At 51.9% G+C, this 22,891-nt stretch overlaps 1 protein-coding gene across 1 annotated transcript; it reads right to left on the reverse strand.

The window, feature by feature from the left end:
• Positions 1 to 481: 481 nt before the first annotated feature.
• BACE1 (beta-secretase 1) lies at positions 482 to 22,581 on the reverse strand. The gene is made up of 9 exons (XM_055305333.1): positions 21,962 to 22,581; positions 8,261 to 8,349; positions 6,598 to 6,814; positions 5,953 to 6,090; positions 5,127 to 5,261; positions 4,058 to 4,159; positions 3,554 to 3,703; positions 3,136 to 3,307; positions 482 to 2,514 (listed from the first exon to the last, which is right to left on the reverse strand). Exons 1-9 carry the CDS (start codon positions 22,226 to 22,228, stop codon positions 2,273 to 2,275), a joined length of 1,512 nt encoding a protein of 503 aa, XP_055161308.1. The 5' UTR covers positions 22,229 to 22,581; the 3' UTR covers positions 482 to 2,272.
• Between the last annotated feature and the right edge of the window lie 310 nt (positions 22,582 to 22,891).

Genomic DNA, 22,891 nt, shown 5'->3' on the forward strand with positions numbered 1-22,891 from the left:
CAGGAAAGGCTTCTGATGCAGTGAGTAGAGATGGGACAGTCACTTTTCAGGAGTTGACTTTAAAAATAGAGATATATAATACATATTTTTACAAGCAAGAAGCTGTTGTCAAGATGTTTTTTTTACACTTAGAGTTAATAGTTTCAGGGTAGAAAGGAAGTAACTGCAAAAAGAAAAATAAGTACAAGTTAAAAAAAAAAAAAAAAAACAGGGACAGTGGGACTTTCTAATGAAGGGGTTGAGTTTTATGCCCTGGAAAGAGCTGGGAAAAAGCCAGTTTTCCCCAACATGGATAGAAATTATAAAGCAGATTGTGGCATTTTCATTACATGGTAGCAATTCTGGAAGTTTATTTACACAGTAAGTTCTGAGCTGAAAACGGAGTCTCCAGTCTTCTGACAGTCTTTGTGGTTGGGGGTGTTCCCAGTCAGCCAGAGCAGCACCAAGTGCAAGGGGAATGAAGAGAACCCAGATAAAGAACTGTGATTCAATATTCTTGTTTTATTGGTTTATGGCTTGTGGGCAGCTGGCCAAGGCCAGGATCTCCAGAGGCCCTCCTCATCTCTTCCCTTCCCTTCCCTCATCAGGTAATTCCACACTCGGCAGGTCCCATACCTGGAAGCAGTGTGGTGATAAGATAGTGATAGGACCTGGTGGGTCTACTAGGAGAATCAGGTTTTCCACTAACACTGGTATCAGAGTTGATTGTGTTAGAACTGATAGGGAGGAAACAAACCTGGTCCCCACTACCTAGCCCAAGAACCAGCCTGGGTACCAAATACTATTGGGAGTGGGGAGGAGAGAGCAGGATAGGGGAGAAGGATGGCCTCCCCCGAGGGACTCTGGTGGTGAAGGAAGTACGGAAGCCCTGAGGCTGCCAGCCTTGCTCCAGCAGCCTTATTACTGAAGGCAACTGATGCTAGAGCCAGAAAGCCCTGTGTTTCTGACACTGGGTATAATACTAGTGCCACTGTGGGGTACCTCAGCCAGGTTAATGGAGGGGACGTTAGAGAGGGTGAGGAGGCGATGACACTGCTCTGTATCGCAAGGAGATCTTACTACTACTTAGAGCTGAACAGGAAGAAATCCAGGCAGAGGCACAAGGCATCAACCGATACCTGTTGAGCGAATCTTGAGGATTCTGCCTTCAAGGGTCAAGTAAGGGGGGGGGGGTCCTCCTGTCTAGCCCTCCTAGCACCTCAGCTGCAGCGCTCCAGAGGAATAGGGTTTGGGGGGCAGGGGTGGACACGGAAGCAGGAAGACCAAGCCCGGCCCTGGGATCTTTGCTATATTCCAGTTGCTTTTTCATAGGGTACCTGGGGCTGGGGTGAGGGTGGGAAATGTCAATGTTACCTTATCATTTGTGGAGTAAAGGGTTCAGGTAGAGACAAGTGGAATCATTAAGGTAGAAAGTCATTTGTTAGATGGAACTTCTTAGTGAGCACTGTTCATTTAAGAGAGTTAAAAAGAGCTTTTGGCTAGGTAAGCCCTCCTTCCCAACTCACTTTTGGTCAGGCTACAACCACAGAAAAGAAAACATCGGGAAGCAACACCCATCTTACAAGATGTGCTTCTATCTTGGAGATGCAGTCTGAAACTGGGACTGGCAAGTGGTCATGGTTCTGCCTTTTCTAGCTCTGATCCCAGCTGTTCCCTGTCTTTGCACTCCCTCTCCTCTCCTTTTCCAACCGCCCCCGTTTGTACAAATATTCAGTCTCATTATTTTTTGTTTAATTCAAGAGGCAATCTTTGTACCAATGTTAGGCTTGTTTATATAGCCCCTATCACTAAAGCAAATAGCAAACTGTGCATCTGCTCCTACTGACTTTGGCCAGCAGGGAAACAACATTGGCCCTTTCTCTGCCAGGGTACCGCAGAGAGACGCACACTGGGGTGACTTGGCTGTGGTGCCACTATTTCTGGAATTAAGAAAAGAAGAATAGAATGGTTGGATTCTCCAACCCAAAGGGATGGTGGGCAAAGGTTCAAGGCTGAAGTGTCAAGCAGCAGAATTTCCCAACTCAGGCTTGAGGTGACCGAGAATATTCCCGCCACCAGAATGCTTCTTTCTTCCCTCTCCTGGTTCCTACAGGTGCCATTCCTGTCACCCACCTTGCCAGCTTTCCCTTCTCTTTTGTCAAGGCAGAGGCATTTGGTGGGCAGGCGAGGGTCTTGAGGTGCTCTGGCCATCAGTGCCATCAGTATCTCCTTGTGACCAAAGTGAACCACCAAAGGTGGTCCAGGGGAATCTGTCTTCTGCCCATGGGCCTCCTCACTTCAGCAGGGAGATGTCATCGGCAAAGTCATCATGTTGATGGCGCAGGCAGCGGAGGCAGCGCCACTGGCACACCATGAGGCAGAGCGGCAGCATGAAGAGGGCGCAAATGGCAGCCATGACGTAGGCTATGGTCATGAGGGTTGATTCATCTGTCTGTGGAATGTTGTAGCCACAGTCTTCCATGTCCAGGGTGATAAACGGGCCTTCCACTGCTGCCGTCCTGAACTCATCATGCACTGGAGAAAGGGCAAACGAGAATGGGCAGCTCTCATCGTCACCAGTTTGGGTCACGCAACAAAAAGAACTTCCTGATAGGCCTTGAAATTAGCCAAGCATCTCCTTCCTTGAAGAGATTTAGGAGCAGGCCAGAAAAGCCTTGCTAGGTAGAAGCATGTCTCTCCTCCCAGCAACAACCCTTTCCTGTATAACCATGTGGTTATGGAATGATACCTAAAGGTCAGTCTTCTGAGTTGACCAAAAAGACAGCCCTGTGGATACCCAGTACACTCACCTGCTTCTGCCAATACTACTTGGAAGACCCCGCCACCCTCATGTAGTAGCTGACAGGGTCACTGCAGGCTCAGCCTGCTGCCTGTGGATCTAGAGCTTCCCAAGCAGCCCAGGCAGCTCTTGCTGCTCTGGGTCTCCAGCAGAGGTTACCAACTCACACAGGTCTCAGCATGTCCGGCAACACGGGCACAGCATGAGCATGGACACTAGCTTCTACACAATGTGTTGATTCTGCCTCAAGGCAACTCTGACTACCTCCCAGCCTGCCAGGGGCCCAGGTGTCCTAACTGCTGGGCAGTGAGAACACGGATAGACTGAACCCACACCCTCCTCCCTGGCTCTCTTACCATGACAAGCACTGACGGCAAAGCCAATTCGTTTTCGGGCTCGGTCAAAGACAACGTAGAAGCCCTCCATGATAACAGCTCCCATTACGGTGCCCGTGGATGACTGTGAAATGGCGAATTTGTAGCAGTCATCTTGGGATGTGGCCACGTCTTCCACTGGCCGCAGGTATTGCTGAGGACAAGCAATCAGAAGGAAATGATGTCCTCATTGCTCCAGCTCTCACCTCACTTCTGCCTTCTAGGTATCTATGTGCTCAGGCCCCTCTTCCTTTGCCATCCCTGAGGCCTGCAGGGATGCCTTTTAATATGGGACACTCCTTTCTTGTCTTCCACACTGGGAAGCCACGCCTGGGCCCTGTCTCCCCATGTACACTGTGTTGTCTTCCTGGGATCCCACTGACTCTGGCTCGAGACATACCTGAGGAAGGATGGTAATGCGGAAGGACTGATTGGTGACCTCGCCCATCAGGTAGAGGGAGATGACCGGGAAAATGTTCCAAGGGGTGGTGCCTGCCTGCCAGCACACCAGCTGCTCCCCCAGCCAGAACCCATCCGGGAACTTCTCCGTCTGTGTGAGCAACAAAGGGTAACCGTGAGGAAACCGCCTCTCCACCGTCTCACTTCTCCTGCCTCAGGTAACACTTCCTGGGCCCTTTTTGCTTTTCCGTGGAATATCCAAACTAGGGAAGGGCACACGGAAACCCAAGAATTAGGGAAAGAGAGCTGGAGAGTGAGACCAAAACTCTGCGCCAGGGGAATTATGTGATGAGCAAGCCAAGGCTCATGAAAGAGACTCGCTCTGAAGACATTTAAGTAGAAGGATCTAAGGGTAGATAAGTTGGGTCTCATTGAGGGCTGTGACCTTCACAGACTTCCTCTGACACTGTATCATTCTTACACTCCTGCCCCAAGTCCCACTGACCGAAGAGGCTGCCTTGATGGATTTGACAGCAGCTTCAAACACTTTCTTGGGCAAACGAAGGTTGGTGGTGCCACTGTCCACAATGCTCTTGTCATAGTTGTACTAGGACGGAGAATAGAGAGAAGAGTCAAAAGCCTTTTTTGATGCCAGGCTCTGGCTGGAATCAGAAGGGTGGATCTGACCGCTTGGGGTGGCATCCTGGCTTGGCACTTCTCTTAGGAGTTTACCCTTGGGCAAGTTGTTCAGCCTCTGTGCCTCAGTTTCCTCATCTTTAAAATGAGGATAATACTAGTACCTACCTCAAAAAATTATTATAAGGATTAAATGAATACATGTGAAGTGCTTAGAATGGTGCCCGGCACGTAGGAAGCATTCAGTAAATGCTAACTCTTAGGTATCTTCGCTTGGGCAGTCCTTCTCCAAATCTTGAACATAAAATACCTTGTATAGTGCTTTTAACTTTTCATAGTACTTTTATATCTATTCTCATGTAACATACATTAAGAATCCAGGTGAGGAAGACCCAGATGGTGGAGCTGTCATTTATTGGGTACTGTTGTGTGCCAGGCACTAGAAGAATTAATTATTTTCACTGTCTTCACCACAATCTCTGGAAAAGCTGTTTTTCCCTCTGTTTTGCAGATGAGGAAACTGAAACACAACCTAGTAACTTGCCTGAGGGTACATAGCTAGTAAATGGCAGAGCTAGAAATCATGGTCTCTCCAAGTCCCAAGCTGGACTCTTCTGTTATACCATAGCACACTGCCTCGCATATGACTTGCCCAAGGCCATCAAGCAAGGCAGTGACTAGAGTCCAGACATGCTTTTTTTCCCTTACTAGACCATAAGCCACAAGGTCCTTGTGTACATGCCCTGCCTGTTCCTAGCCCCAAACTTCAGGTCCCGCTATGTTACCTTTAAGCTCCTGATTGTTCTAGGTTCAGCTCCCAACCCTTTCTGCAGGTCCTGCTCCTCTGGCCTCGTCCTCCCAACCTCATAACTCAGGGTCTCGCCTCATGCTATGTTGCCTCCCCCTTACCTCTCCCTGGTCCCCCTTGGTGTCATTACCTCCTTGCAGTCCATTTTCAGGTCCTGCCCGTTGATCTCCACCCTTACAATGATCACCTCGTAGTACCACTCCCGCCGGATGGGTGTGTACCAGAGGCTGCCCGTGTACAGTGAGTGGTCGATACCCCCGATGATCTAGGGACAAAAGGAGGCAGGTACCCGTATCCCAGCACAGTGGGACACCCAGAGAGCAAGCAATGGGATCAGAGATTTCTGGATTGGTGGCAAGGCCCTTTACAGGCCACCTTTCTCATCTTCCTGCTTCTAATCATATCCTGTCCCAGAGTGATTTGTAGTTTCTTAAATATCTTAAGAATATGTCAGGGGAAGACTTTACAGGATTTTAAATTATTTGTTTCAGAGTCTCACAACCCTCAATCTAAAGTTATTTAAACTAAACTGGCACAATAAATGTTAAATGAATGATTATTTGCTTCTATTACAAGTTTCATTTTCTCTGCGTGTTGGAGATGGAGAACCATTCACCAGTTGTCCTAATTAATTAATAAATAGACTTTTAAACTCCTTACATCTCTGCCTTCTCATCAAATAGAATCATCTTAACTTGAAAGGTCTTATTTTCATTTCCTTTAAAGTTCCCTAATCTTCTCATCCTTTCCAAGTTTACCATAGGTACCTGGAATCCTTTCTGGAATAATGCAAGAAAAGGATGGAAAAAAGAAAAGTGCAAGTGGGGAGCCTAAAGAGGTTTCTCTTGATTCTAAGTAGTGCAGCCCAAGACTGTAGTGTAGCCTTGGTGGGGAGGCAGATGGTACCCATCCCTCTGCCCAGTACTAGAACCTCCCCACTCCTAGGACCTACTCACCATGCTCCCTCCAACCGAGGCCAGCACTTCTGACTGGTTGAGGGGGAAGCCAGCACCACAGAGCTGCAGGGAGAAGAGGTTGGGAACGTGGGTCTGCTTTACCAGGGAGTCAAAGAATGGCTCCAGGGAGTCATCGGGCTGTAGCAGAAAAAGACAAGGAGTGAATCCTCAGAGAGAGTCCCAGTGGAAAGAGGCCAGCTTCCTGCCTAAACTGGAAGGCAAAAGCAAAACCTTGGGGGATGTTTTTGGGAAAGACTTATCTTAAAGTACTGAGATTTGGCAGAGAGAGGGTTAGCAAGAGACATTGGCAGTGCAAACAGGAAAGATCTGCAGAATCTTCGATCCCCTGTATACTTAACCTGTTTGGGGTTTGGGGGTGGTGAGTGGGCTCCCTTATTCCTAAGATCTAGGTAGAAACCAGAGCCTAATCCTGTATCTTTCACAGCGTCCCTCACTATAGTCCTGCAGAGGGCAGCTCTGCAGGGATGAGAGTCAGACTGCCATGCTACCCCCGTTAACAAATCCTTTAAGCTGCTCTGTTTCCCTCCCTTAGTCCATTCCCTTTCTCTTCAAGCCCATCTCTCAGGAGCATGCAGTATGCATTGTGCAGACACACGGTCCAGGGCCAGGCCTTGCCCCTCTTACCCTTGCAATCTCAGCATAGGCCAGACCTAGGATGCCCTCCCAGTTGGAGCCATTGATGAAGAACTTGTCTGATTCGGTGATGGCAGCGATGTTGGCACGCACAGTGACGTTGGGGCCATGGGGGATGCTCACCAGGTCGGTGCCCAGCTCCCCCTCCCACTTGCCCTGGGTGTAGGGCACATACACGCCCTTTCGGAGGTCCCGGTATGTACTGGACCTGTAAAGAGGAGGCAGAGGTCTGTGGAGGCATGACCGCAACAACTGGCAGGGGGACCCTAGCATCTAACCTACTTCCAATGCCTCACCTTATCTCAGGGGCATCCCACATAAGATGCTTCTAGGCTGCTCAGCAGAACATCCCAGATCAATCACCCAGAATAGAATGTAAAGTAACCTTGCAAACAGCTGAGGGGAGCTGTTGCTGGGGCTCCCTCTCCTGTCTCCACAGCTTCTATCCCTTGATCTTGAGCTCAGGGCCTGAGGGGAACAAGCCTAGGCTTTGTGTATTGTGCCCACTGCCACCGAAGGACAGCTAGTGGGCATCTCTTCCTCCCCCTGGCTCCGTCATGCTTCCAGAGAAAAGGAGCCTTTGACTCTCGCTGCCTTGGGACCCGGTGGTACCATCTGAGTGGTAGAGAAAGTGCCAGGCGGGGTAAATGTGGAACCTCGACAGCAAGTTCTTCCAAAGAAAGAACTGGCACAGGATCTCAGCACAGCAGGTAAGTATCACACACCACTTGTATGGAACATGCCCATCAGTACATGACACCTTTGCCTGTGTCTCATTGCACCACTAACCAGGCCTATTTGTGTGTGTGCCAGCGAGGGGGCAGTGATGGGATTGGGACGGGGGGGGGGGGGGGGGAGGTGGGGCTGGAACGAATCCCTTTCACAGATCCTCACCACACCCCACTCCCTGCCTGCTCTCTTCAGATAGGGACGACAGAAGATGGCGGCAGGTGGCTTTGGCATCTGCCTAGAAGTCCAAGAATGCCACTGAAGCCTCTATTCACAGCTTTCCACACACAGACACCTCACACATTAGATGTTTTTATGCTAAGGAGGCTCCCACATCACCTTTCTCTGCCTCTTACCTTTTAAAAACCCACTTCAACCCTGCCTTCTACCAGTTTGCTAAATCCCGCTGCTGAAACTCTGGGTGGTACAGGGAGACATTTTAGCTTTTGGTCCCTGGTATGGTTCAGGCAGTGGGGCGTATGGAAGGCTCTTCCTCTACTCCCTTGAACTGTGAAATGCCACCAGGAGCAGCCCCTGGGTGAGAGCACAGCAAAGGCAGGGTCACACAGTCTGCTCCACCTAGACTTCACTGGTCTCACCAGAAACCTGAGAGCCACTGTGGGGGGGGTGGAGGGTTGGGATGCCCTCTCCATGCCTTGCAATTCATTAGGATTGCTCTGGGAGCTTTGGGGTTCCTCTCTTCCTTTCCCTCTCCAAGGAAGCTGCCCTGTCTCAGTACTCAAGAACTCTCTGGTGGCCCCTCAGCCTACCCTTTCCCATAATCTACCTCCTCAAATCCCCCCTCTCTACTTTTCTGTCTTGGAAAGGATCCAAGAAGCTAGTCTTTCTCCCCGAAGCCCTCCCTTGACTCTTCTGGGCCCTGGATCCTTGGGAAGAGTTCTCTCTAGCTCTGCCCAGGACTCACAGCTGCCTCTGGTAGTAGCGATGCAGGAAAGGGTGGGGGGCAGCCCCCACTGCAAAGTTACTGCTGCCTGTGTCCACCAGGATGTTGAGCTGTCAGAGAAAGGGGAGAAAAAGATGTTATCGACACGAGGCTCTGGGCCCACTACCTTCATTGTTCTTCATGCCACCGGCAACACAGTCTCCCCTTGGAATGTCCAGGGTGAAGCTTCTAGGGTGCAGGACTGGACAGCCTGGCACCTGTTATGACCATGACCACAGACAGAATGTAGCGTCCTAGGACATCCTCAGCATGGCGTCGTGTCTGCTCCTGTCTTCTCTGGAATCCTAGCATTTTCTGTGCCGTCAGAGCCACATTATCTCTGTGTGCATGTTGTTTTCATTCCTCTTTCTCTCTACCATCAGACTGCCCTTAACTCACTTCAGGTACCTGTCCAATTCTGTCTGCAGAGCTTGCCCTTTCCCTCCTTCTCTGGTCCTCCCTGGAAGCATATCACCCAGCGGGCAGCTGGGCTCGCATCCTCGTCCAGCTCAGAAATGCTATTTTAGGAGCTGGCACTGGCGAGGGACGCTGCGGGGACCAGGATGGCATGTTGGCGCCCACACGTTTCTGACCCTGCCTGCCAGAATGTTGCTCCCCACGAAGGGCTCCCCTTCTGTCTCAGAGGTGACCTGGGCCTATGAGTCCTACTGTCAGAATAGTTGGGAGCCAGGAGCCCACTCTGATGTCGCAGTGAAAACCCATCTTGTCAGGGCCTGGGTTTTGGCTAAATGAGTACGGACAGGTGTCATCCCCATGTTCCTTGCCGTGCAGCTCCTTCTAGCATTTCTTCTTTCTTGACCCTCCTTTCTACTTTGATGGCCTGATCCCCCTCCCTCAGTCCAGAGCCACTTTTTGAATGCCAGTAGTATCCTCACAGGCAAGAGGAAATGCCCGTGTCCTCAGAAGCTCCGTACCCTCATTCAACCCCCTCTTGCTGACTTGTCGTGCCCATCAGCTCAGATGCTCCCCTGTGTCCTCTGTCCTCCATGCAGTGAAGTCAGCTGACCTCAGTTTTGGTGCAGGCTCTGACCTTGTCACCTTGGGCAAGTCACTGTGCTCCCCTGGGCTTCAGTTTCCTCCTCCCTGCCAGATCCTCCGCTCCTTCCTGCTCTCAGTGGTCCATGTGGCTCTGCGGACTGTACCTCCTCCTGGGTCCCCCCCAAGACAATACCTCTTCAAGAGAGCCCCAGCCCTCTGACCCTGCCCCCCCTCCTTCCCAGCACCCCCTCCCAGCCTGGTGCCCATCACCCTCCCTGCCCTTCCCCTACCTCTCCCCTGGCCCTCTCCAGGGTCTCTGAGCAGCCACTAGCTCCAGATTCTGTGCTTTCACAATCAATAGAGCTGGAGGCACAGCAGTTCAGGTTTCAACCAGGTTAATGATTAAAAAGGCTTCTCCCCACCTCCTCCCCGACCCCCCTCCCCCACGTGCCAGGGACTCTGCTCCCAGCACTGGGGTTGGCCTCATTCTTACAGGGGTCCGTACTATCACTGGACCCCAAAGAGGGTCCCCAGAGCTATGTGACGGAGGGATCCCTGAGATGTGTGCCTCGCTGGCTCCACGGAAACATGACCACCTTTTGCTCTGGTGCAGGGCTTTGTTGCCGAGGTCCCAGCTGGTCCAGTCCAGGCCTCCCCACTGCTTTCCCCTCCTGTAAACACTCCCTCCCTAGCAGGAGGCCCAGCCTCTCCCCAGCCAGCTGGGGAAGGTCTCCCCCTTCCACCTCTAAGCAGATCATGCCCAGGGTCTCATGACCCCCACCCCAGAGCACCCCCCAACCCGGAATTCAGGCCTGTCTGCCTGCCACCCCCTCTACCCACCACAAAAAAAAAAAATGGGAAACCAAATAAACAGCTGAGATTCCCTCCTGAGCAAATGGCCAACTGTCTTGTTTGCTCTTCGCAAAGTGCTCCTGGCTCCTGGGAGAAGGGATTCCCGGTCCGTCCTTCCAACATTTCTTACTCAAGCTCCAGGCAGGTTTTCTCCCCTTCCTGCTCCCCTTGGAGGCCTGTCAGAGGGCGGGGGCTGTAAGCGGCTGGGCCACCACCCATCACAACACAGGGCAGGTAAGGGCAGCCTGGAAGAGGCGAGTCTGGTGGTGAAACAGCCAAACCTCCTTAGGGAGGGAGCCTGGCCTCTTACAGCTCCGAACAAAGGCTGTCAGATGGGACCTCGTCAGTCATTGTCATCTCCACAGCCAGTCCTTGCTGCCCATTGGCCCATCCTTTCCCTCAGATGGCCCTCCCCAGCCTGGGTGGGTACCCAACCCTGGGAACCACCCCTGGCCCTCAGGTAGATCCACCACCATTCGGACTGCTCCCCACCCTGATCTGGGTTCTTCCTATTGGCATTTTACAAATACTCGTGTTGTCTCCATTAAAAAAAAAAAAAAAAAACTTCTTTAATCTCACCTCCACCTCCAGTTCCTTCACAACCAAAGTTCTCAGCCAAGCTGTCTTGGTTTCTTCACTTCTTCACCTCCCACTCGTTCCTCCACCCATTCCCACCCAGTTCTCTGCTGCCCCTCCCTCCACAATACAACAGCCCTTACTACAGCTACCCCAGACTCCATGTCACCAAATAACAAGACATTTTTCAGATCAGCTCTCCTCTGACTGCGAGGACTCCCTCCTCCTAGAGACGCCTTTCCCTGCCTCCCCCCATCCCATGGTTGTCCTCCCACATCTCTGGCCAGATCTTTTCTGGCCTGGCTGCAGGCCTCTTCCTTGCAGACACTGCTCTCCCTCATCATCTCCCCTGCCGCCGCAGCTCCAAATATCACCCCTGTCACCCAGCACTCCTAGCCCAAAGCCCCAAGCCCTTTCCTCTCCTTGGAGCTCCAGAAGCACAGAGCAAACTTCCTCTCAGATACCTCAAATCCAGGATGTCCAAAGCTGACCTTCCATGGCCCCGCCCAAGTGCCTTTTCCCCCATGCCCTGCATCAGTGGATGGCGTCACCATCCATCTGTGCTGTAAGTCAGCAACCGGGGGACTTCCTAACACCTTCCTCTTCTTCACCTCTCTACCCGACACATCAAGCCCTGTCCAATTAACCTTCTCAGAAGTCTCTTTAATTTACTCATCTCATGCCATCTCCCTTGCCACCCCTGGGCCACGTTCTAGAATATCACAATAGCTTCTCAACTGGCCTTGGCATGTCTGTCCACCCTTGACCACTCCAACCTCTCTCTGCACTGTGGCCATGGTGGTCTTTTCAAATTTGACCATGTTGTCCTCCTGTGTCAATCGTTTTCCTTTGCTATTAAAATAAAAATTTAGGGATGCCTGGTGGCTCAGTGGTCGAGCGTCTGCCTTTGGCTCAGGTCATGATCCCAGGGTCCTGGGATTGAGTCCTGCATCAGGCTCCCCAAAGGGAGTCTGCTTCTCCCTCTACCTAGGTCTCTACCTTTCTTTGTGTGTCTCTCATGAATAAATAAATAAAATCTTAAAAATAAAATAAAAAATGTAAAGCTTTACCATTTTCTCCAGGGCCCTTCACTGTCTGGCCCTGCCTGCACACCCAGCCTAGTTTGTCCTGTACGCCCCAGCCCCCTACCCGCCGGCTATACAGGCCTCTTCACAGGTCCTCAGACCAGCTGTGGTCCAACCCCCAGAGGACAGCGCCTTAGGCCATTTGCTCTGCCCAGACATCTTCCTTTCCGCGGGCAAGTCTGTCTACTTATCTCCCATCATCCTGCAGTCCAAGTTCAGAAGGGACTACTTCCTAAGGGGGAAAGACCAGGCATTTTCTCTTATTAAAATGCTTCCATAGAACGTGTCACTCTATAACTTCACATTGAATCTCACCTCCCTTGTATCTAATTTCTTAAAAATCTCCATTGTATCCCTAACGGGTATCACAGTACCTGGCAATTAGTATCACTCAAATTAACGGTTAAAGGAAAGAAAAGGGGAAAGAGCTACTCTATCCTGTTGGTTGGGTGAAGGAGAGATCCCTCAGTGGCTCCCCAGCCGTGGGTGTTTTTAGGTGTGGCTCTAGCTCAGACCTGCCTTCCCCTCACCAGGCATTCTGGTCTTCAGGTAGATTGGGGTCCTGGAGCCCCCTCCTTCTCCATCCCTTGGAGTCTCAGGAGTCTCTGTTAGCTATTGTATTTAGATACCCAAGAGATCACAACCTGGGGTCGGGGCTAGGTCACAGCCAATCACTTAATAAACAAATGTGCTTCTGGGGTCCTCTGAGGGAAGGTGGCTTTGTGGGAAGTGCTAACAAGCCCCACAGGGAAAGGCACACCTGTCCATTTCACTCTGCAGGCTCTCTGGGAGTTTTCAGCAACAGATCTTGGGTGATGAGATAGATGTGGAACCGGTGAGTTCTGGGTATGCTCTTTGTTCCCCAAGTCTCACATGTCTTGGCTCCAGCTCTCACTAGCAGACAGGTATAGCTCAGATTATTCTGGATGAAAAGAGCCTTCAGGAGTCATCTGTCCACTAACCTAGGGAGATTCTGAAAGATCAACTCTTAAATATCTCTAGTTACTGAGATCCCAACCTTTCTTGGTAGCCTATCCCAGGGCCCTAGGAGAGGGGCTTTAACTAATTCTTCCTGTCAAAGAGGAAGTCTCTTTCCTTCTGTGTGGGCCTCCCAATTAATGGCGGAAGAGCTCTTATACTCTTATCTAGCAAGCCTTTTAGCTGAAGCTGAGATATGGAAGGCTCTCTTCCATTTTACAAAGAAACTGACATCTGGGATGAGTGGGCAACTTGATCCATTTTCCACAATAAGCCACACAGCTGGACAAGAATCCACTGGCTCTGACCAACCCCACATCTAGCCTTTCATTTCCTTGACCTTCCCATCTCTCACTTGGAGAGGAAGTATTATATGGTAGATTGCTACTCTAAGGAATCACACTCCCCTGTATCCAGGCCCCTGTGTGATCCCCTCTGAGATCAACTCTAGGCTCGGTCATGTGACTGCTCTGGACAAAGGGACACCAGCAAAGGAGGAAAGCAAAGGCTTGATGAGAGCCTGTGCACTGGGGATTCCTCTTGGAATGCTGCCCTGAGACTGTATGTGGAGGAGCTCCATCTGCCTCCTTGAGGATGAAAGAATTCATGGAGAAAGAGGTCAAGCAGCCCCAGCTTTGTCTCACTCCCCGGGTGACCCACCAGCTGAATGCAGCCCTATGAGTGAGCCCAGGTAAGACCTGGGGGAGGGCCACAGCAAACGCACAGAATCCTGAAAAACAGAATGGCTCTTGTTCTCAGCCACCAAGTTTCAGAGTAGTTTGTTACACAGCATCAGATAACAGATATGCTATCTGAATTAAATCCTGAAATCCTTGTCCTTGGGGCGTCTCACCAAACATAGGTCGACTCCAGTGAACATTTCTCATCCCTTTCCCTCCGACCCCACCATGCTTCTCATGATTCTCAAAAGCACAATGATCTCTGCACCTCTGCATATGCTGTTGTCTATGCCTGGAATATTCTCTCCCTGTTTTGTCTAACCTCTACTCATCTTTCAAGTCACAGGATAAATATCCTTTCTCCCAAAGGTCTTGCCTTGATGCCCCCAGCCAAGATAAGCCTCCTTCTCCTGCAAGTCCTTAGTAACACCTGTGCTTCTTTGTATATCACTTATCAAATGATCACTTTGTTCATTCATGTACTGTCTGCCCCTGACACTATGAGATCCACAAGGGTAAGGAGCATGTTTGTACCCTCATCATCTTATTCTTCCCTAGCCCTCAGCAGGGGCTCCATTATGATCCCCCCACGCCCCCCAACACCGCCACACTCATAGTAATTGCCTCATTAGTAGTAGTAGTTCCCTGTGACCACACAGAATCTCACTACTCATTCTTAGCCCCAAAAGTCTCACACGGTTGGTTTCAGTCTGGGGCTGTGTATGGTGACGATGATAACTGATGCCCACCACAGCCATGCCATTGACTGGATTATGCACCTAGGTTCTTAGAACCATGGTAGTGAATTTGGGACTTCTTCCTTGGTCTCAGAACCTTGAGGCAGCTTCATCTGCTTTCCTAAGTAGGTATTTGCAGAACTGAGCTTGCCCAAGGCCAAGAGAAAGAAGCAAGGAAAGACAAAAGGAGCCTAAGGTCAGCAGCTGGGAGTGGCTGGGAGCTAACAGAGTGCACAGCTCCTGCCTCCTACTGTTCCAGGGATTGGGTCCTGCACCTTGACCAAATTGGCTGACGCACTGGAAATCCCTTCCCTAGACGTATCTCTGCCTTCCACTTCTCTCTCCAGGCTAAAGCTGACAATCAATACCTGGAAACATGCAGGCTCTCTGGTGCCACTTACCCTACTTTGGACTGTGTGTGTGTGTGTGTGTGTGTGTGTGTGTGTGTGTGTTTTTAAGGAATTGTAAGGCAGCGGGGTCACCCCCAACCTTATCTGATGCACCTTTCTCCCTTTGTTTTTTTAAAAGATTTTAAAAGATTTTATTTATTTATACAGGAGAGACACACAGAGAGAGGCAAGGACATAGGCAGAGGGAGAAGCAGGTTCCCTGCAGAGAGCCCTATGTGGGCTGGATCCCAGGACCCCAGGATCATGACCTGAACCGAAGGCGCTCAACCACTGAGCCACCCAGGCATGCTGTACCTTCCTCTCTTTAGACAGGATGCTCCATGTTCCTCAGCATCTAACCCAGCTCAACTAAAATTTATCAAGGCTTCCTATTCAAATGAGATGATAGATACAAATGGTCAAAAAATGTCTATGTCTGTTCATAAAGAATGGATCTAAGACAATGGTTTTTCAAACTTTTTTTTAAAGCAGCAGAACTCTTTATCAGCCTTATGCAGGATTCCAACATACCCAAGGAAAAAAACAAACAAGAGTTGTTCTTTAGGAGGGAAACATTTTACTTCCTCGGTCTCTGTCCCCTCCTCGTGGTGGCTCTTGGGGCAGCTCTGCAGCATCCACAGGACTCCCCCACCCCCTGAGAACTCCCAGTCTGTGAGGTCTCACAGCAGCCATCAGTTACCTGTTTTCATTGGCAGACAAGAATTCCTTCCTACTGTCTAATTGTGTCCTACCCACAGGTTGCAGTGGCTTTCATCTTCTCTTGGCCTGTCCTCAGTTGAAAAGATAGCCGATCTCCGGCAGAAGCCCAGTTTCCTCCAGGGCACCCAGGTCATGCTCCATGCAGGCTTGTTTGAGCCCTGGGAGATGCCATTACCTCATTTCTTGTGCTATTTGGCAGACTCTATAGGCACTGGAAGCCTCGAGAGGCCAGTGCAGCCTGGACACAGGGTGGGTACAGCAGGCAGCTGGGGGACTAGCCACAGGTTGGTAGCAGTCCAGGAGACCTGCTGAAAGAGGACAGGCTGGGGTGGCAGAGGCAGGGAGCTTGGCCAGTTTGCTCTGTAGCTTTGTCAGAGTCTTTGGGAAAAAAGACCAGGGTGGGGTACCTGGGGGGCTCAGTTGGTTGAGTGTCTACCTTCAGCTCAGGTCATGATCCCAAGGTCCTGGGATTGAGCCCTGCATGGGACTCCCTGCTTGGCAGGGAGCCTGTTTCTCCCTCTCCCTCTGCTCCTTCCCCTGCTCATGTTCACTTAACTCACTCACTCTCTCTCAAATAAATAAATAAATAAAATCTTAAAAAAAAAAAAAAGACCAAGGAGTCCTGGCTCCCCTAGTCAGCCTCTAAGACTATTGATTCATCATTCCCCTCAGAGGGAGCACCTCCTCCCTCTTGGCAACCACTGGCTACTGCACCTGAGGATGTGGCAGGAGAGCATCAGTGAATGCTTCCCAGGCCTTAGGGCCCATCCTGCCAGGGGCAGCTCAGGGCAGCTCAAGAACGGGGAAATAGTCTGGCTCCTGCCCAAAACTCAACTGGCCAGGCCCTCAGGAGAGATATTCCGGGAAGAGAAGTTTGTTGTCAGGTATGGGAGTTTCCCTGACAGTTCTTTTTCTGGATTTTCAACCAGAATTTTCTGCTTAGATCTTTACTGGAGATACCCAAGAAGGGTTCCTGACCTTCTACCTTAGTGGGAGGTCCCAGTCTCCCCCCACCCCGCCACCCTTGTAGCTGAATTCTTTCTTTCCTGACCTGTGGAGGCAGAGGAGAAGTGTGTGAAATGACAGCATGACGCTTCTAGCAAAGCCCCCTGTGCAATCTGGAGCCAGCTGTGGTCTCAGGGACTGGGTGGGCAACTTAGAAGTGAGATCTTATCCAATCTTGCTTTGTCTAATTTGGATGGTGGCTCTTTGAGGTCAATGGTTTCCAACCTTTTTAGTACCAAAAGGGAGGAAGGGAGGAAGGAAGGAAGGAAGGAAGGAAGGAAGGAAGGAAGGAAGGAAGGAAGGAAGGAAGGAAGGGAGGGAGGGAGGATCTTGAATTCCACTATATGAAGACAATAAAAGCTGATTTGGGGGCAGGGAGAAGGGGAAGGGCTTGGTGATGGGAGGTGTGAAAGGTCCCAAGTCTTGCCACTTACCTTTCTTCTAACCTCCTTTATCCTTGAGGTCCCTTTATAGAATCCCACAAATCAGTGTGAAAACCATTTGCGGATGGTAGGGTGGAAAACCACCTGGCCCTTCTTGGTTTCTGAGACTCTGAATCCTCATAGTTTTCTATTTCTCTGATCATTTTCTCTTGCTCCCTTGAGCCTCAGTCTACGTTCAATATTATTTCCTTAATCATTGCCCCCTCCCCCTGTTTTTCCTCCATTCTCTCAAAGAACAAGCCCATTTGCTAAAGTGGCTTCCAAACCACCTCTCTGCAGGTGACTCCCGAGTCTACCTGTCCAGTCCTAACTTCTCTCCTGGTTTCCAGATCCCCATGCCCAGCTGGTTGCTGCATCCATCAATAAGAATGGTCCACTGGCACCTCAAAGGCAACTGAATCTCCCAGACTGGAGAACACTGGAAAGAACCCAGTATTTGGACTTAAAATCCAAGACCTGAATTTGAACCCTGGCTCTGTTTTCCTTAGGTGAGTCTCTTTGGGCAAAGCACTTATGCTCTCTGAGGCTCGGTTTCCTCACCCCTCAAATGGACATGCTAGTATTTATCCCTTGCAATTAAAGCAGAATCCTAAGCACAGAATTTTGATGACCTATATTGTGCTTTAAAAGTCTGCTCCTTTTGTGTTCCAATACAACAGAGATGTTGTAGAGGAGGGGAACCTCTTCTCTTCCCTCTCCCTCCCCAGGAGCAGAGAACACCTGGTTGAATTGACATGTGAATGCTGGATCTCTGAGGACCTCTTCTCTCTGTCCTCACTGCCACCAGCGTCTTTCAAGCCCTCATGTCCTCACTGAGGTCCTAGCCTCGGGCTCCAGACTATCCAGCTACATTCCACCCTGGAACCAGAACTACACTAGACCCTTCCCTTTCTTAACACTCACAGGGACTCTCACCTGCCTGCAGAATACAACCCAACCTCCTCCACTCCACCTCACAGCATCCTTGCCACAACTCCCAGCTTCTCGGCCCAGCTCATGCCTCTCTTCATGAAGCGTTTCTCCCCCCACTCTCCAAATAGCAAAGCTTTCTCATCTTTCTAGGCCATACTCAAATGCTACCTTTTCCAGCAAGCCTATCCTAACACCCTGTCAGTAGTAACTGCTTCTTTTTTTGCACTTCTAAGACTCACTGTTCTTCTCTTTGTACCAAATGCTTTTGGTCTCGTATGATATTTAGCTGTTTCTATGTCTATGTCTCACACCAAATTGTGAGCTCTCCAGGCCCTGGGATGATGACATGATTTTCCTCTTCTGCACACAGTAGGTGCTCAACAAGCATTTGCTGAACTGCATTGACTAACGACCAGATTTCAATCCTAACAATCAGTATCCTGGGTTTGGAGACTGATGCTCATCCCATTATAATGAGGTGATATCCTTTCATTTAAGTGGAAAAGGATGAAAGTGCTTCTTCCTCCAAGAGTTCCAATACTGCACTTAGAATTGCCCATTGAGAGTTCTGTTTAGATGTCTTACATTTTATTTATCTACTCACTCAACATTTTTTAGGTGCGTGTTCTGAATCTGGTGCTATCAGAGATATTAAAGAGAAATAAGACGCTGCCAAAAAAAATCTTTTTAAAAGACATTGTCCTCAAGAGCTTCATGTTCTGGGAAGGAAACGAATATAAAAACAGTTATAATATGTCCTTTAATACTACTTAGGTGTAGTAAGGGACACATGAGCAGGTGTCACGGGAGAATGAAAAGGAATGCTCATGATAAACCCTCTCTTCTCCCCCAAGACACATGGGCAGGTGGCCGGCAGAGTAGAAAGATCCAGGTGACAAAGCATCTCAGCTTACGGGCCTGTCTCCTGGCCAACTGTTTAAACTTTCACTCCCCACTTCTTTTGCTAGAAGTCACGAGTGATAAGACCATTTGTGTATATTGCAGGAATTACTGTAAAGAGGAAAATTAGGTAGAATATATTTGAAAACTTTCCATAAGCTGCAACCATAAATACAAGTATTTATTTGTATACTACTACTGATAAACCAATGCCTCTTGCCAGCTTTCCTGGTCCTGCAAATGGTCTTATTACCCTGCAGTTCACCCCAGATCAAGATCGTGCAATCATCTCTGATGCTTCTTCCTCACTCTTCACACCAGTGTCACCAAGTCCTGTCTGGTTGCCTCGTGACGTTCCTGACTCCTGGTCTTCCCTTCCCTTTCCTCTTAGCACAGCCATACGCTGTCCTCGTCATAGTGCCTCACACCTGGACTGTGGTGACAGAGACTGCTGCCGCTGCACCTCTCACTTCCATTCTTCCTAAAATTCACGTTTCTTCCTAAAAGATTGCTTTCTCTATGTCATTCCCTTGAACAAATAAATTCAAGCTTCCCCCTATATCTGCCGACCAAAGTCCAAAACTTAAAGCTTCATATTTAAGGCTTTTGGCAATTTGGCTCTATCCTATTTACCCAAACCTGTAGCATTAACTGGACTGAGTTTCTCACTGTCTCCTAAACAAACAGACATGACTCATTCTCTCATTTGTTGTGGCTTTTTCTGGTCCCAGGGACCCAGGTTAAGGAAGCAGTGGATATTCGAGTTAAGTGCAATGATGGTTTAGTGGGACAGGTGCCATTTCCCTGCTGGGAACAGCCTCCCCTCTCCTAGCCAGCCTTCAAGACCATGCTCGCAGCACACCTACCCCAGGAAGCCTTCCCTGATTTTACCTCCCAGAACACTTATAGTAGTCACTCTTTGTACTACTGCAGATCAGTGCTTCTCAAACTTGAGCCATGGCCCCCGAAATTCTAACTTAGTAGGTCTGGGATGGGACCAGATAAGTTATGTTTTAATAGGCTCTGGTGGCAAGGGTCTGGGGGCCTGCCTTCAAGCACTGCTCTGGATTACCTTGTACTGGCACTCACACGTTCATGCTCCACACTCCTTGTGGGCAAAAAACCTCTATCTCCTGTCTCTTTCTGGACAGCTCTCAAACCCCGCACCTAGTCACCTGGCATATAAAAAGTGCTCCCCAAGTTTTACTCCTATTTGTTGAGAGCACTCTGCCAACCTCGTTCTCACCTGGTGCTCACGACAAGCCCCACCAGGCAAGAAGGGGCCTCCTTCTCGAGACTGCTGGGGAGAGAATCAAAGTCACTACAGAGTATAGACTGTCTGGCATTGGTTCCGGTTCACAGTCAAAAGGGTGACCCAGAGTCATTCTAATTGTGGGCTCCCTGGCAATGGTTCCTTGTGCCAGTGTTGAACTATGGGGGCTGACATTTTTTGGGCAACTACTCTCTCTGCCCAATTTCCGGGCCGGGGAATGTGCATACTACTATCTCAGGTGTCCAGAGAAGGGCAGTACCTGTTCCCCTAGTTCTATATGTATCAAACGTGGTGGCCCAGAGCATCAAGCTCTCATGCTTCATTGCATAGCACTGAAGAGGCAGACAGGGCTGGAGAAACTGGCAGAGACTGACCTCACATTTACTAGAGGTCAACTGTGTGTCGGGGTGATTTCCCCTACACAGTCCCATTGAAACTTCACAAGAACCTTGCAAAGGATATCTGATTTCACCCAGTTTAAAGACAAGGCAATAGGCTCAGAGAGGTTGCCTAATTTGCCCCCAGGACACACAACTAAGAAAAGGAAAAGCTGTGAGTTGCAGAGTTGGAATTCCTGGTCTCTCTGCTGGCTCCACAGCCCCTTTGTGTGTCCATGCCCCAGGGTGTAAGTTGGGCTTGCTCAGCTTATCAGTAGCAGACACACACCACAGGGGAGAAGGTTGGAGGTCTCCACGTCCCCCAGCTATCTGATAATACCCAGCACCACTCCCCCACCCCACCCCCACCCCCACGCTGCAAGGGGCCTATCCTCACACTGATTTGAGACTTTCTGGGAGGATGTTACGGTATACAGGAACGAGAAAGGGTAAGTAGGGCAGACCAGAGCCTTGGATCAGCTGGGAGGTGGGAGGTAGGCCTGGGTGCCAGGGCCCTAGGAAGATCTGCTTCTGTAAGGTAACTGGGGGCTGGAGATTGGTGTTTCTCCCAAATCTGGTGTAAGAGCTGTCTGAGAAGTTCAGAGAAGTGTGGCTCTTCCCTCTACTTGTAAACACACTCCCACCTTCACGGACCCTCCCAAGGACAGGCCTCCTGGACACAGATCCCACAGATCCGAGGGGGGGGGGTGGCTCACAGAAAAGTGCAGGCTCTGATTCAAGGTGACACACAAGCACATACAGAACCACCCCACCACCCGTGCCCAGGCCCACCCACAGAGTGGCAGATGTGCACGGAGGGCAGCTACAGCACCCCCCTCACACGAGCACAGGGGTGCTACCTCCACCAGCCACCTTGGAGATATCGCGGAGGACAGGCAGGATGAGGAGGGCTGGCAGTGTTTCTTCCACCGCTGCCAGGCTCCCTTCCCTCAGCGCCTATCGCCTCCTGGCTCTTAGAAGGAGTCTCATTCTTAGAAGGGGGCTCTGGCTCCTGGGCTGCGGCTAGTCCTTTCCCCAGGCTCAATTTAGTCCCCTCTGGCCGGTGCTCTGGGGCCCCTGGAGGGGGAGGGGCTGGAGTGCAGAATGCTGGGGGGGGGGGGGAGGGGAGGGGGAGGCGAGGGGAGGCGCTGGGGGAACCCGAGTCTGCCCCGGGGCTTCAGGGCTGGACTGGAGGTCAGGAGGAGCTGGGAAGCCCCGCTTTGCGGTCCCTGTGGCAGCCCAGACAGTGGGAGAAGGAGGCTGATCCAACTCGTGCCAGGATTCCTGGGTTCTCAAAATGCTGGGAATGATGGTCAGGAGCCCAGGTTCCCGGAACACCGGAGGAGGGGAGAGGGTTGGGTGACCAAGATCCACAGTGCTGGGGTTGGGAGACTCAGGCTTGGCAGGGCTGACACCTGTTCACCGGGCCCCTATTGCTTGGACCCTTCCCCAGGCAGGGCTCCCCCACTGGAGGGTTTCTTGCCCCAAATCCTTATGGAAGGGGTGTGTGGGTGAGGTTGGGGGTGGGCTGAGGGCAGTCAGATGAGGGAGGTGGGGAAGCCCCTGCGTGCAAGGCAAGGGGGAAACGGGAACTTTGGGGCTGCCAACCTGATCCCAGAGGCAACACCTGGGCGACGGTCCCTCCTGCCCGCGCCAACCAGCCCATTTCAGCAGGGGGCCAGCATGCTGCACCCCCCTCCTCCCCACTCCCCCCTGCTTGTGCAGGAAGGAGGGTCGGGCTGGCCCGGCCACCTTACCGTCTGCGGGGGGCTGCCCACGGTCATCTCCACGTAGTAGCCCTGACCGGACTTGCCTCTCAGGTTGTCCACCATCTCCACAAAGCTGCCCCTCCGGCCGGGCTCGTCGGGCTCCTCGACGGTCTCCCGGGGCAGCCGCAGCCCCAGGGGGGGCGCCCCCAGCCCGCTGCGCAGGGGCAGCCGGATGCCGATGCCGGGCGGGGTGCAGCGGGCGGGCAGCACTCCGGAGCCCATCCACAGCAGGAGCCAGGGCAGTGCTCGGGCCATGGCGCGCCTGGCCTTGGGGCCCTCGGGGCTCCCTCCGGGACCACGGCCGGCCCTGTCGCCGCCCCCGACTCTGGACGCTCAGGAGCGCGAGCTGCGGGGCATCGGGGCTCCGGAGCCTGCAGGCCCCTCGCCGGCCGCCCCGGTGCAGGCGGTGGGGATCGCGCAGGAGAAGCCGCAGAGCGACGCGGAGGCGGGCGGCGGAGGAGACGGCCCCGACGCCGCTACATCTGGCCAGCGGCGCCGAGCCTCAGCGCCGGTCCGGGAGCGCACGGCGCGGGCCCCCCGGGCGGCGGGGAGGGGCGCGCATGGCGCGTCGGCGGCCGCGGGCTTCTCGGCGCCCCGCGGGCCGGGCGGCGGGGCCAGGCGCAGGGGCCCGGGCGCCCCCGGCTGCGCGTGCTGGCCAGGCCCGGGTCCCGGCCCCCGCCCCCGCCCCCGCCCCCGCCCCCGCTCCCGCTCCCGCTCCGGCTCCGGCTCCGGCTCCGGCTCCCGCTCCCGCTCCCGCTCCCGCTCCCGCTCCCGGCTCGCAGGCAGGCCAGGGAGGCGGAAAGGCTTGTGGCGGCGGCTGTCAAAGCCAAAGGGTTTTCGCTCTTCCCTGGGATCGCTGGGAAGTGTAGTCTTCCCACGGCCGGCAGCCCAGCTTCCGGGGCTGGCGAGGGGTCTGGG

Source organism: Nyctereutes procyonoides, unplaced genomic scaffold (assembly GCF_905146905.1).
Source record: "Nyctereutes procyonoides isolate TBG_1078 unplaced genomic scaffold, NYPRO_anot_genome, whole genome shotgun sequence".
Lineage (NCBI taxonomy): Eukaryota > Metazoa > Chordata > Mammalia > Carnivora > Canidae > Nyctereutes > Nyctereutes procyonoides.

What these genes read in the sequence shown, in the direction of transcription:
- BACE1 (XM_055305333.1), bottom strand. Translation starts at nt 22,228, where the DNA reads ATGGCCCGAGCACTGCCCTGGCTCCTGCTGTGGATGGGCTCCGGAGTG. An exon ending in TGGGCAGCCCCCCGCAGACG is followed by an intron (nt 8,350 to 21,961) that starts GTAAGGTGGCCG and finishes TTTCTCTGACAG; the next exon opens with CTCAACATCCTGGTGGACAC. An exon ending in CGCTACTACCAGAGGCAGCT is followed by an intron (nt 6,815 to 8,260) that starts GTGAGTCCTGGG and finishes TCCTCTTTACAG; the next exon opens with GTCCAGTACATACCGGGACC.